Below are 14,908 nucleotides of genomic sequence, written 5' to 3'. Positions count from 1 at the left end.
ATCAAACACATGCTAAGGAAGCTCTATTCACTTGTATGTAAGTATTATTCATTAGGACTCACTCAAGCTTAACCAAGATCTTAATCCTTCAACTCATCAAATTCAATGTGAGTAATTCACACCCCTCTTTTTCATCTTCAACTTTTTGGTGGTAACACTATATACATCAAAATTTATTTATTTACATCTATACCTCATCAACCACAATTCGATATTATGAGTTTATGATTTTAATGCTCCTCGATGACATGCTATATGAATATGTGTTTATTTTTATTGTTTGGCGGGCGGGCCACCTCATCCTCATCGAATATGCATACCTTACCCCGGTAAGTTGGCTTTGTGCTAGACCGAAAGGGTCCACATCTATTTATTTGGTAATTGTTATATATAATCAATTTTGTTATTATTTATGTTCACATACGAATTGTTTGTTTTATAATATAATAATACATCTAAACTTGTATATTGTTCACTTAACTTTATGTTGATCAAACTCTATTTATACACATGTTACAAGTTTGCTAGTTGAATAATTGGATGTTTGAGAAGACACTTAGTTTGCTCTAGGTTAATAAATATAAAACAAGATTGTATTGTTTTTGTTTGTATTGTGATATACTTCGATTTGTGTAATAAATTAATTAGTTATTGTCATTATTAATAATAATGTCTTGTGAGCTACTGTGCAATCAGTTGCGTCCCGACATATTCTGTCGTAGGTTGGGATATGACAGACACAATTGCTAATAATATACAGTATTTGTAGTATCAACTTAGGGGTGTTCACGGTTTGGTTTGAAACCGTGAAACCCTTCCAAACCGCTCATCGGTTTGGTTTCACAATTGGTTTTTCTAACATTCGGCCGGTCGGTTTTAGAAATTCCAAACCGTAATGAACGGTTTGGTTTACGGTTTATACCAAAAACCAATTGTATAAAACCGAACCGGACCAGACCGTATGATTTAGTTATATTTAATCTTTTAAGGTTACATATATATAATTATATTATTAGATTTAATTAAATTAAAGTTATTGCTGCATATAAAATATATCACTTCAGTAAATAAAAAATAATGATAAATCAGTAAATCCAACAATATGTCACAATCTGCCATTCTGCAACATTTTTTTACAAATATGGGCAACCATTGTTACTTTTTCAAGAATTTGTATCGGACAATTTAAATTATGTAAACCTTTTAAAGCTTTACTTAAAAAATATTTCATATTTTATTTTGGACATTTAAAAAAAAACATAATAAGTTGAAACCATAAAACCAAACCGGAATCAAACCGTTATTAATGGTTTGGTTCGGTTTAAGAGTTCTACAATTTAATTAAAAAAATCGTTGATAATTGTTTGGTTTACAATTTGATCTAAAATCTATAAAAACCGAATCGTGAACACCCTTAATCTAACTTACATAAACACGTTAACAAGTTCATCGCCTAGTCTACTCATAGGCCCCTATTCTACCCAAGTCTCTTATATAAACAGATTTACATCACATGGATCCTTCATTCATATTTCCTATATTAACTCAACCAACTACATATATTATATATAATATAATATTCTGCTAGCTAGCTTTCTTTTTTGTCTTAAATATTTAACAAACTAGTTCTTGAGCCAAAAATGGTGGTGGCAACCCAAGAAATGAAGATACCAACAATCGATCTTTCGGGTAAAGAATCGCATGTGTCGAAAGTGATTGTAGAAGCTTGTGAAGAATATGGTTTCTTCAAAGTCATCAACCATGGTGTCCCTCATCACATTATTCGGACAATGGAACATGAAGGCTTTGAGTTCTTTCAAAAACCTTTACCCGAGAAAGAACGGGTCGGGTCAGCTAACCCGTTTGGATACGGGAACAAGAACATCGGGCTTAGTGGTGACCAAGGAGAGCTTGAGTATCTTCTTCTTCAAACAAATCAGAATTCTCTTCATAACACTTCAAAACTCATCTCCAATGCATCTTCAAACTTTAGGTATTTGATCATTTATAAGCTAAGTTATTATTTTATTATATTTATTGCATGACATTAAATTAGGTTTATATTATTAATATATCATTATAAACATGATCCACCAAAAAATAATTAGAAATTGGTGCTTTCATATAAGATGATATTTGAAATATTTTTGTTGTTGAGAATTATTTATCATTGAATATACTTGTCCTTCTTTGTATATATTTCTTTGTATATATTATGCTATATGTATGATTTATCCATGGTTATAGTTTGAATGTTTAATATACATTTTGTTTTAACTGAAATAGTATGCAACAAGAGATAAAGCTAGAAAGAAATATCACTCCGTCCGAACTAGTGGCCGGCTTGGGCTACCTTTAGCCAATGGGGACCGCGTCAATAATTAATAGCATGCTAAGCATCGATACAAGAACGTGATTGGGGATGGGAATACCTAATTCAATCAGATCGATCAATATCATTTAATAAAAGAAGCTTATGGAAACATCTTTTTATATGTGGAAAATGTAGTCTATAATGGTATGAAATTGATATTGGAATTAGGTAATTTTTCCCACATAAGGCAATGCTCCATGTAACCAAAACAAGCGGTATCATGAGCAAAAATATACGATGGTAACCACATTAGTCTGTAAATTAAAATAATAATAATAATAAGAGTAATAAATAATTAAATAGTGATAATAATAATAATAATAATAATAATAATAATAATAATAATAATAATAAACAATAGCAAAGAAAACCATATAATAATAATAGAACCGATAAAAAGTAATAATATTGAAGTCAAAATTAATAAAGTAAAAATAAAATAAGAAACCCTAAAAATTACAATTACAATAATAATAGTAAAAGTGTTTTATTATTATTGTTATTGTTATTCTTGAATAAGTACTTCTTTAAAGTGTTTTTTTATCAATAAATATTGATAAAAAAACATTTTAAAGAGATAATAATTAATAACTGTGAAATAAAAAAAATTAATGATAATAACTATTTCAAAATATAATAATGTTAATCAATAATTATAAGATTAAATTTAAATGCATACATAAAAATGGTTAATGAAATAGACATGGTAATGTAAAATAATTGATATAAAACACTTTAATTATGGTGCAGGGTTCATGTCAATATCATATCACCTCACATACTTCAGAATAAAACTTTTGAGGGGTCAAATCTTTGCGTAAAAAGGATTATTCATAACGTAACCTATATATTTATTCGTGTTAATAATATCCATCACAACTTAGACACATTTTAAGAACACATAACCTTAAAAGTTAAAGATGAATTATTATTTAATATTTTTATCAAAACAAGTTAAATAAGTTGTCATAAAATTATAAATATGTTATAAATGTGTTAATGAGTTTAGTTATAAACTAGTTGTAAGAAGTCATAGCAACTAAAAATTGTAGCACTACAAGTTGTCCAACCATTTTTATATAACGCAAGGCAGAATGGTTGATGTTCAAATATATCCTAAGGTTAATATAACATAATTTATATATTTACGAAAGACGAAACTGGATACTATAAGTTTTCTTTCTGATTAAAAAAACTTTCTGGAGTTGCTAGCTCGAGTTATAGTTTATTTCAACGTTATCAAGTTTTTCATTAATAAAGTACCTCAGTTTTTGTTGTTTCTCTAAACTTACTCAATTTTCATTTAGTGTATTGATCCTATGCAATTTTGTTTAAAAGTGTGTACATTTTTTTTTGAAATTTAAGTCTTCAGTTGTTTCACTAAAGATTCAATATTTATTAGGTGTGTTCGATCTGATCCTATGTAATTTTATTTATAAATGTTTACATTTATTTTTAAATAAAGTGAATCAATTGAAACATAGTCTTTGTTAGTATTGAGTGAATTTTATTTCAATTAACTTGAAGTAGGAGGTAATTAACTATGATGAAAAAAATGCTAGATAATTTTCTAAAGTAAATATTATTAATGTACATTTTACCTAAATTTAAGTCAAACATTTTCTTTTATTTTATAGATATATAAATTAGGGTGCCATAGCTTGTTATTAATTTATTGAAAAGGTGAAATTTATTTTGATGGATATATATGCAGAAAGGGTAGGTGTCAGTCAGTAGGGATGTGCAAATGTACATGTACAAGCAAACAACAAAAAATTTACATTGCCATCTCCACTTTGGTGGGATGGTAAAGGCTTAGGCCTTTGGGTGAGAGGTCCAGGGTTCGATCCCTGGCAATAACGGTTTATTGTAAATACTAGGAGGCAAGCTTAAACATTCAAAAAAAAAGATTTACATTGACTAGACAAGGCAAGAAGCAAGTCAAATCAAATCAAATCAAATAATTATAAGAATTTCCTTCCTCTCTTTTCCTTGTTGTAAATACTAAGGCTGAGGGGTGTGGGGCTTCAACGGGGGCGCTAGAGCCCCTCCGCTCGCGCCCCCAGGTGCTAACACCACACCACCGGGGCGTTAACGGGGCGCTAACGCGAAAAACAATGCAGGCGTGAGCTGGTTAGCGGGAGAAGAGAGAGAGGAGCACACCTTTTGAGGTATTTTGGACCGTTGGGAGCCGAAAAAAACAAAAAAAAAATATATTTTCTATATAGGTTTACGGAAAAGAGCCGTTGAGCTCATATTAAATTAAAAAAAATATTTTCTTAAACTATAAATCAATCAATCAATCATGCCTAGTAAAATCCCACCGACAGCAAAGCTATAAGTAGGGTCTGGGGAGGGTGGGATGTAGGCACACCGTATCTCTATCCAAAGGAATAAAGAGGTGGCTTCCAGAGAGACCCTCGGCTCTAAGTACATGTGTATGAAGCAAAATAAAGGAAATCAAAGTTTAACAGTTATATAAAAACTACTACTAATTATAATAATATTAATAATAAGATCACAGTTTAACAGCTATATAAAAGCTAATAATAATTATAATAATAATAATAATATATGTAAGGGAAATACCATTATGGTATGTGACCTAAATAAGTTAAGTCTAAGCCCTAAGGTAATCAATTCTCTCTAAAAATCCTTAACTTTAATTCTACTTCTCCACGAATTCCTATCCTCAACCATGTCCTCGGAGAGGTTTAGGTCTATCAAATCATGCCTAATCCTCTCATCCCAAGTCAATTTCGGTCGTCCTCTACCCCTCCTCCCCTCTATAGTAATGTTTTCTACGGATCTAACAGGATTCGTCGTCTGTCTTCTCTTTACATGTCCAAACCATCTCAATCTCCACTCTCTTATCTTGTCTGCTATGTTCGCCACCCCTAATCTCTCGCGAAACACAACGTTTCTTATTCGGTCTAGCCTTGTGTGCCCACACATCCAACGTAGCATTCTCATTTCTGCTACCTCCATCTTCCGCACTTGTGCCTTCTTGATGGCCTAACAATCTGTTCCATATAGCATTGCAGGTCTAACTGCCACCCTATAGAATTTTCCCTTTAGTTTAGTCGAGAAACTCTTGTCGCACAATATACCTGTGGCTGCTTTCCATCTACACCATCCTACCTGAACTCGGTGGGTCACATCACTGTCTAATTCCCCATCGCTCTGTACAAATGATCCTAAATACTATAAATATATACCTTTATAAATATATACCTTTATAAAATATACTTCATTTCACAATTATACACCTTTCCTCCTAAAATCCTCTCAAAACTAACACAAAAAAAATGTCGTGGTACTCGTCTTGTATTAGATTAGTGTTATTATTAAGTATTATTGTTTGTTTAATTTTTAGTATGTTTTTTTTTTGTAATTTGAATTTTAGATATTAATGTGTTTTTTATTAATGTGTGTTTTTTTAATAATTTATGAGTTTTTTTAATAATACGTTGTTTGAATATATTTATAAAAAAATAAAAATAAAAATTTTCGCTGGAGCCCCTCCACACCAGGCGCCAGGGCTCCAACAACACCCTTATCCAGTTTCTCTCTCTGTTACACGTCATAATATTATTGGTTGGAGCCAGTTGAATATTGTTTTTTAATGATTGGAAATTGTGGAAAGAAGAATCTAGTTTTGGTAAAACAACAGTGGATTTAGTTTGGATATTTTACCAATTAAAGCAAGAAACAGGTTTGCATGCTTTTGTGTCAGATGATGAGATGTGTTTTCTTTTCACACCAGTTAGGTCAACTCAACTCAACTCAAATAGTTAATAGTTATTAATAAATAATATTAAATATATGGTTAATTAACTTAATTAATGGCTGGCAGTTACACGGTGGTTGGCTACGTAGAGGCAGTGAGGAGATTGGCATGTGAGATATTGGGTTTGATGGCCAAAGGCTTGGGTCCAGGACTCCCAAACTCCTACTTTGCTGCATTGCTCACAGATTGTCATAGTGACTCGCTCTTCCGGCTCAATCACTATCCGCCTATGCGTCACCGGGGAAATGCTGTTGGCTTCGGGGAGCATTCTGACCCGCAAATCTTGACCCTCCTCACATCCAACGACGTACCCGGCCTTCAGATATCCTTGCCTAACGGCCGCTGGCTACCTGTCACCCCGGACCCACTTGCCTTTTGTGTTATCGTTGGCGACCTTTTACAGGTAGGTAGTGCATGTGTATGGCGTTTTTTTATTACTTTAGATTAGTATCAGTTCAATTTATTACAGTACGGTTAGTAGGATACTTACAAAAGCAATAGCAATTGAAAAAGAAATTTCATATAAAGTCGTAATATATATATATATATATAGTAAATAAAATGATGCATGTAGCACAAGATTTACTTAGAACTTACTATTTCTTAATAATGATACAGTTTATGACAAATGGAAAATTTAAGAGTGTGAGACACCGAGCCATGGCTAACACATCATCCACCGAACCCCGACTTTCAATGGCGTTCTTTGGTGGGCCTCCACCTGAAACAACCATCTGTTGCCCACCGCAGTTGTTGAAACTAAACAAGCCTCTATACAAGGCTTTCACTTGGGCCGAGTACAAGTCCCACACCTATGTGCATCGCCTTGGAGATACAAGGCTTAATCGTTTCAAGCTTCCTTGAGAATGCTACAAGGAAATTACTAGCTACCAATCTACATACCTATTACCTAATCAATCACTAATATGATGATTTGCCCTTCAAAGGGAAATTTTGGGATATTTGATTATATAATATTGATAATGATATTTCCTTTTTTTCTATTTAGTGTATATAAAGGGTGGTTTATGCATTCACTTCACTTCACACCTCAACTCAACAGGATTTTAGAACGATGCATCACATGCATTATTATGTAGAATACTTTTCAAGGTCTAGTTAGTGATTAAGACCAAAGAAATTTAGGATAAACATAGCACTTACCCTTACCAATTTAGGTGTTTAAACCTAATAAGCCTCTAGATTTAGTGGTTGAGATTGAATGTACATCAACCACATTAACTTTCCTTTCCATCCTTTGCCAAACTTTTCATTAAAAATATGTTAACACTAAATTAAATTAAAAAACTCTACACATTATGTTAGTTGTTACACCATATTTTCACTTAAGATTTAAAAAAACACATTTTCCTTCCAATCCTACATTCTATAAACATTCCTTAAATTATACTGACAGAAGATGGTGCTGCAGTTCTATTGGAGAGTGAGAGAGATCATGGACGACACCTGAATCTATCAATTTGGTCCGCTACCGCTAGTTACACTGAAGAAACACTAACCGGACCCCGGGCAGATTACTGGTAACCTGGGGGTTAGATAGATGTTTCCCACGAGGGGTTAGACCCTTGGAAGATGGTTCTTCTGATAACCTGCAAAACAGACACCGTGAGCTCGTCACTGAGAAGGGGGGGGGGGGTTCCTCCTTGTGACCACCCTCCGGCGTGAGAATCAGACTAGATTGCTCTTTAAATATAAAAGTATATTAAGAGATTGCTAGAGCAGATATCAGGTATAATATGATGATATATGATAAGATGTTATGATAATGTGATAAGATATGATAAGATGAGATGGTCATACCATTTGTGGTATTTATAGCCGAAGGTAGGTTTCCAAGGAGGTATGGCCGGCTGCAACAGTGTTCCTGTTCCACCAACAGTAGCCTACGCACGTGCCCTGCTGGTAGTTGGTGGGTAGGTAGCGGCTGATAGCGACCAGGCCTGCTGTATACTATTCCTTTTCCACCAACTGCCGGCTACGCACGTGGTATGACAGGAGTTGGTGAGTAGGCAGCGGCTAATAGTGACATACAGTGTAGGAGCATGCTGTTCGCCATACTGTTGTCCATAAGCTGTCGTCTCTTTAGTCAGATCTTTTTCCCATACCTCGTCAGGTACAGTACAGAAGATCTTCCCGTATCGTACGGACTGGCTTATTTGGGCGGGAGTATTCCCCCTCCCGCCCTTGTGCGGGATTGTTCCCGGCTTCGCTCATTCCTTCAGGTGACACTGAATGGTTGAGAGCTAAGTGCCTTGTGCGTGTAGCCTTGCTGCGCGGGTGGCCTTCCCTAATGGCTTGTATCCGAGGTTGCGGGGACAGGCGGAGTCCTTCACCATTGGGAGGCATTTCCTGCGGGACCAGCTTGCGTACTGCGCGTAAGGACGTCACGTCTCTGAGCATGGTTGGTCCTGCGGATCCAGTTGGTTTCTGCGCAGACGTTCCTGTTTAAGGTGAGTCTTGCGGGTCCAACTGAGCTCTGCTGGAACCTACCTCTTCAAGTCCCCCCAGTCCAATGTTCTTCTCATGCGTGTTTAATAAAGTGAGGTGAACTTTTGGACTTAAGCAAAGGGTTTTGAAAAGGGTTTTTTAAGGTTTTCCATGGGGATTCTTCCCGCGGAAGTCCTTGTCACTTGCAGAAATTCCCGAGTTTCCTGCTTGGTCTTTGGGTATGATGCGGGTAGGTCTGTAACCTCCTCGCAAGTCAGGAGCGTTGAGTCCCACTTGTGTGGACTTTCCATGAGGTTTTGGTAGTTTTGAATATAGTGATCAATTATGTTAAAACCACCAATTCCATCCTGGAGTTTCCAACAACGTAGTTCTCGACGTTCCCGCTATGCGGGGATGTTATTTCCGTTTCCGCAAGCATTGCCCAGAAGATCCTTCCTGGTTTCAATTCCCAGCGGAGCGCTAGGTATGTGAAGGGTTTTGCCTTAACACTGTACCAGCGCTCGTCTTACGGTTACTTTACTTCCAAGGTATTCCTGGCGTCAATTCCCTGCGGGTGCTAAGTATGTGAAGGGTTTTGCCTTTACACTGTACCCGCACCCGTCTTATAGTTACTTGGTTGCCGAGGAATATTTGGCTTCAATTCTCTGCGGGTGCTAGGTATGTGAAGGGTTTTGCCTTTACACTGTACCCGCATCCGTCTTACGGTTACTTGTTTGCCAAGGTTTTACTTGGCTTCAATTCCCTGCGGGTGCTAGGTACGTGAAGGGTTTTGCCTTACACTGTACCCGCATCCGTCTTACGGTTACTTGTTTGCCAAGGTTTTACTTGGCTTCAATTCCCTGCGGGTGCTAGGTATGTGAAGGGTTTTGCCTTTACACTGTACCCGCATCCGTCTTACGGTTACTTGTTTGCCAAGGTAAGGGGTATTTTCCCGCTTACTTTTTAATATTTTTAAATTTTGAATTTTGAAATTCGAAAGGTTGGTGGAAATATAGGAACAGTCCAAACCTCTGAAACGTCGTGCGACGGTTTCTTCTGACTGTGTCAGGACGTGCAGGAAGTTATGGTGACGTGACATTATATGGTCATTCCAGACGCTTTTTCAGGCGCGTGGGCCCGATTTTTCGGGCGCGTGGCCGCGAAATTACTGGCACACGTCCTTTCAACAGCTGTTTCCAGCTTGCTTTTTGCCACGTGTCATAGTTTCATTGCACCTTCGATTTCTCTCTCCTCCGCATTAAATTCACCGCATTAATTGCGATGACTATATAAAGGGGGAGAGGGTTCTTTGTAATCCACACTTTCACCCTTCTCATCTTCTTCTTAGCGATTTCCGGCAAATACTCCCCTTTTCAGGCAAGCATTTTCCCGAAATCGTTTTCTTCTTCCACTGCAATATGTCTTCCCATGATGCTGAAGCTGTAGCCGACGATAGGAGTACTGCTGGGGAGTGCCAGTGTGCTCTACCCGTCGATCAGTACCAGTATGTCGTCAGGAAATTCATGCTTGAGTCTCTTGAGCCTGAGTTTCCTGAACCCCACCAGACTGTGTACGATGCCCCCAGTGGCAAGATCGGGGTATATGCTGCATTCTTTGTTTTTGGGAACCTTAGGTTTCCATTGACAAAGTTTGTGTACCGTGTCCTGGAGAGGCACGGTGTGCACCTGACCGAGGTGCATCCGATGGCGATTGCCAAGATTCGGCACTTCGAGTGGGTGTGCCGGATTCTGGGTATTGAGCCCTATGTGGACCGCCTGATGACCTTCTATACTTGGAGGTGCATCCAGGGGTGGTACACCCTGACAACCCGTATTAAGGGTTTGAAGATCTGCGTGACCGAGCGCAGTCTCCGATCGTGGAAGCGGGAGTTCTTCTACATTTCTGCCCGCGCCATCCCCATTGCCATGAAGTTTAAGAAAGGACAAGCGCTTCCGAGCCTTCACGCTTCCAGCTACCAGGAGGCGGAATGGTTCGCGAAGATATCCTGGGTCCAATCTCCGGTTTACCGGTTTGCGGAGTCCGGGATGGTGATGCTGGGGATGAGCCGGGTATGGAAGGATGCGTCCCGGTTTCCCATCCTTCTCGAATACGGTTTGAACTCTATTCCTTATGGTATGTCTTGTCTTTCTTGCTGATATGAGTTTGTCTTCTAACTGTTTCTTTTCTTTTCAGAGGGGAACGATTTGGAGTCGCTCCTGTACCCGCGGGAAGCTGACGGTCCCGTGCGGGTGGGCACTCGTGCTCTAGACGAGAACGAGTTGCCCATCCTGGAACAAACGACGGATCGGTTTGTGGAGGTCTATCCGCTGGGCCACGAGATCCTGAGCCAACGGCGGCCAGGTAAGGCGATACTCTATCCTCAACCCCTCAATGCTGTACCCGCTGCTGGAATTCCTGACATCCTGTCTTCTTCTGAGGAATCCGCAGATGGTCCTCCGCTGGTGCGGAAGAAGAAGGCTGCCGGCGGGAAAGGGAAAGAGAAGGTGGCCTCCACAGCTGATCCGGTGCTCCTATCTGACACCGAGTCAGATAGTGAAGAGGTGGCGGGGAACCCCGGTGGTGAGAAGACCACTGCTCCGGAGGCTACGACTGTTACCTCCGGAGAACCAACGACGACGACGGTGACCGGCATCAAGAGACCGGCTCCATCGGGCTCGTCCCCGCCCGTCCGTACGTTCAGGCTCAAGAAAACCCGTAAGTACAAACATCCTTGATCTTTGTAGATTTATCACTAAATTTATTGTAACACTTATCTTCTTGTGCAGGCGTGGATGTTGACGCATTCCAGGGTGGAGTGCCGAGTAGTACCTCTCCGCCGATGACGGTAGGCTTGGTCAGCCTACCTGAGGCGTCGACCCAGGCGCCTGCGCCTGCTCCCGCTGGTTCAGTTGCTCACTCTGAGCCGACTGTTCCAGCCGAGTTGACGTCACCGCCGGTGGTAAGTGCGATTTTACAGCATCTTTCACCGAGCCGGCGGTTACGATTGCTGCGGATTCTGCGGCAGCGACTGCGGCGGCTGCCACCATGTCCCCGCCACCGGCACCGACGGCCGGCCCATCAGGTACGCATGGGAGTACTCGCCAATCTTTGCCACCTTCCCATCTGCCTGACCTTATGGATGGGTTTCCTTTGGGTTCAGGTGATGGGTTCGGCGGCTATCGGCCTGTTATAGACCCTACAGGTGCGTAGGGTTCCTTTGGCCCTTTTTCGCTTATTTTTTATCATCTTTTCCTAACTGCTTTGTTTCTTTTGCAGTGTCGGATTTCAATGAAGTGTATGTTCCAAGATGGAACATACGCCGAGGAACAACCCTTCGTACCCCTGTGGAGTGTGTGGAATGGGCTTGCCACGCTGCTCCCCATGGTGCGTTGGGGGAAGCCATGGCTAGCTACCAGGAGGGTAGGCTAACCAATGAGCTTCGGGTTCTCCAGGCCCGGATGCAGCCGCGCGTCGAGCTGCTTTGTCGTGAAAACGACAAGTTAAAAGCAGCTCGCGCCAAGGAAGTATCTCAAGCGCGGGCTCTTCGGGAGGAGAACCAAAAGTTGGCCGCAGCTGCTGCGGAGAAGGAGAAGGCCTTCAAGGCCCTCGAGGTTGAGGTTCAAGCGCGACTCGAGGCCCGCTCCAAGGCTGCCCAAGCTGTTAACGAACAGCTTCGGCTGGCTAAGGAGACTGCGAGGAACGCAACCGAGAGGGCCACCAAGGCTAAAGCCGTTGCTGAGCCTTTACGCGTGGAGAACGAGGAGCTCAAGGCCAAATTGGAGGCTCTCCAACGTGCTCATGATGCCTTGGCGATGGAAGATGCCAAGAAGCTCCAAGAGATCCTGGACCAGAGGGGCGTGCTTGACCACACCGAGCGGAAGCTTAAGGGTGTTGAAGAGGCTGCTGCAAAGGAAGTGCTACTTGCCAACCTCAACAAAAGCGAAGCCGAACGCGCCCGCACCCAAGCTCAAGCCGCCCTCCAAGAAGCTCTGGTTGCCAAGGAATGGCTTCTTCGAGAAGCGTTGCCTCAGGTATGTTTAGCTTTACGTCTTCACGCTTTCCTTTGTACATAGAAAAGGTGTTTGACACTTGAATATTTTCTTTTGTAGGTTGTGCATCGGGTCTTCTCAGAGACATCCTACGACGATGCAGCGCAGCCCTCAACGCTTCTCACGAGGATGGGGAACGGGCCGGCTTCCTGCTTGGTCTAGGGTTCGTTGAGAAAGGCTTTCCGCCTTCCAACTTCCCTTTGTACAATGTTGATACTGAAGCCATATATGACCAAGCAGTAAACCAATACGCCGCCTTCCCGCATCCAGTGGTGGAGAAGGTGAACCAAGTAGCTGCTGCTGATGATGGGTTAGCTATCCTTAAAGCTTTCCTCGAACCGCCCCGATCTTCTGATGGAGCGGGTCCAAGTGGAAGCGGCCCTGAAGCTTGATCCTGAAGATCCCTTCCCATTGCTAGGATAGTCTTGTACGGATGTATTTATTTTTTTCTTTTCGTAGGCGGGTAGTTACCCGGCCATTCTTGTAATAATTCGTGAAATATAAATCTTTTTGCGTATAAGATTGTTATTTCCTTCTTTGGGTTTCTTTCTTTATAAACTTATGACTTGCATACTTAGTTTAAATTAGCAATTTTCCAAGTGTAGAATAAGTTAACCTGTTGAACGTGGTTGATAATGGGTTAAATTTTTGCTTCCTCTTTCGTGATTGTGCGGGTAGAACCGTCACTTGCACTTAGTAGGATGGCTAAACTTTAACCTTCATCTGACCTGCGTGTAGGTTTTCCTCATCTTTTGAGGGTAAGTTAACCTTTGAACGTGGTTGATAATAGGTGTGAAGTTTTGCTTCCTCTTTCGTGATTGTGCAGGTAGAACCGTCACTTGCACTTAGTAGGATGGCAAAACTTTACCCTTATCTGACCTGCGTGTAGGTTTTCCTCATCTTTTGAGGATAAGTTAACCTTTGAACGTGGTTGATAATAGGTGTGAAGTTTTGCTTCCTCTTTCGTGATTGTGCGGGTAGAACCGACACTTGCACTTAGTAGGATGGCAAAACTTTACCCTTATCTGACCTGCGTGTAGGTCTTCCTCATCCTTTTAAGAATTTTGTTTTGAACCGTTCGACGCGCGGTTGTCAATAGGTATTCAGTTTCCTTTCATGATTCATGCGGATAGACCGGCACTTTCATTTAATGGGATAATTGAACTCTTCCCCTTCAACTGACCTGCGTGAAGGTTTGTCACGTTATTGGGTTTGTGCGGGTAGGACCGCCTTCCCACGCAACGACTTCAAGTAATGTGAATGCCGTCACCAGTGTTGCATAGTTTAACCGTTCGACGCGCGGTTGTTGATAGGTTATTGTTCAGTTTCCTCATTATGATTCGTGCGGATAGATCGGCACTTTCATTTAATGGGATAATTGAACTCTTCTCCTTCAACTGACATGCGTGAAGGTTTGTCACGTTATTGGGTTTGTGCGGGTAGGACCGCCTTCCCACGCAACGACTTCACGTAATGTGAATGCCGTCACCAGTGTTCAGAAAAGTATAAATGCAAAATCATCAGCTTCGATGTTCTAAAGAGAATCATTTCCATTAGAAGTGGCTCTTGGCCTTTTCTTTACAAATTGGAATTGATTTACATGCAAACTGTGTAAATGAGCTCCCTTCCATGTTGTTGGGATGGGAGTGCCATCGAGCCGATACGCACCTGGTTCGGGATCTCGTTCTTTACGCAGCATGTAGTCTCGATATTGAAGCTGGAATTTTTATTCGTGTTTTCCCCAGCTGGGGTTCTACACGCACCCGCCTGCTCAGCCTTTATTGCGCCACGAGGTGCGCGAGCGTCCCATCTCTGACAAATGCTTCGACCATGTCTTTTACGTCTATGCATTCTTCAGTGTTGTGGCCTTTCGTCTTGTGAAAGTCACAGTATTTGCTCCGATCAGCATCGTGACGATGTCGGATTATTGGAGGCTTTGGCCACGGGAGCTCTTCAGTGGCGAATATCTCAGTGACGCTTTTGGTGAGTGGCGTCCATCTGGAGTTTCGGTGCGGCTGTACATTATCCTTTCCGCCCAATCGATGTTGCAAGCCGGATGAGGTGTCAAAGTTTACCCTTGACTGCCAAATGCCTAGCTTCCGCTTTTTATTTAGTCGGGCGGTGAGGACGTTGTCTTCTCTCGTCTTCTGAGTGTAGAGGTTTGTGCTCTGTGGGAGATCTCTACCCAGTTGCTTCTCCGTTTCCGCATAGCGTTTTGCTGCTGTCATGATGGCATCCCATGTGGAT

The 14,908-nt window shown here is 40.9% G+C and overlaps 1 protein-coding gene across 1 annotated transcript; it reads left to right on the top strand.

The window, feature by feature from the left end:
• The first annotated feature begins 1,640 nt into the window (after positions 1–1,640).
• Positions 1,641–7,028, top strand: LOC143598074 (gibberellin 2-beta-dioxygenase 2-like). The gene is made up of 3 exons (XM_077076391.1): positions 1,641–1,993; positions 6,231–6,567; positions 6,783–7,028. Exons 1-3 carry the CDS (start codon positions 1,641–1,643, stop codon positions 7,026–7,028), a joined length of 936 nt encoding a protein of 311 aa, XP_076932506.1.
• The last annotated feature ends 7,880 nt before the right edge of the window (positions 7,029–14,908 follow it).

Source organism: Bidens hawaiensis, unplaced genomic scaffold (genome assembly GCF_021521415.1).
Source record: "Bidens hawaiensis isolate Kalapana, Puna unplaced genomic scaffold, B.hawaiensis_p1.1 tig00049616_1, whole genome shotgun sequence".
NCBI classification, from domain to species: Eukaryota; Viridiplantae; Streptophyta; class Magnoliopsida; order Asterales; family Asteraceae; genus Bidens; species Bidens hawaiensis.
This window is presented reverse-complemented; position numbering and strand designations above follow the sequence as displayed.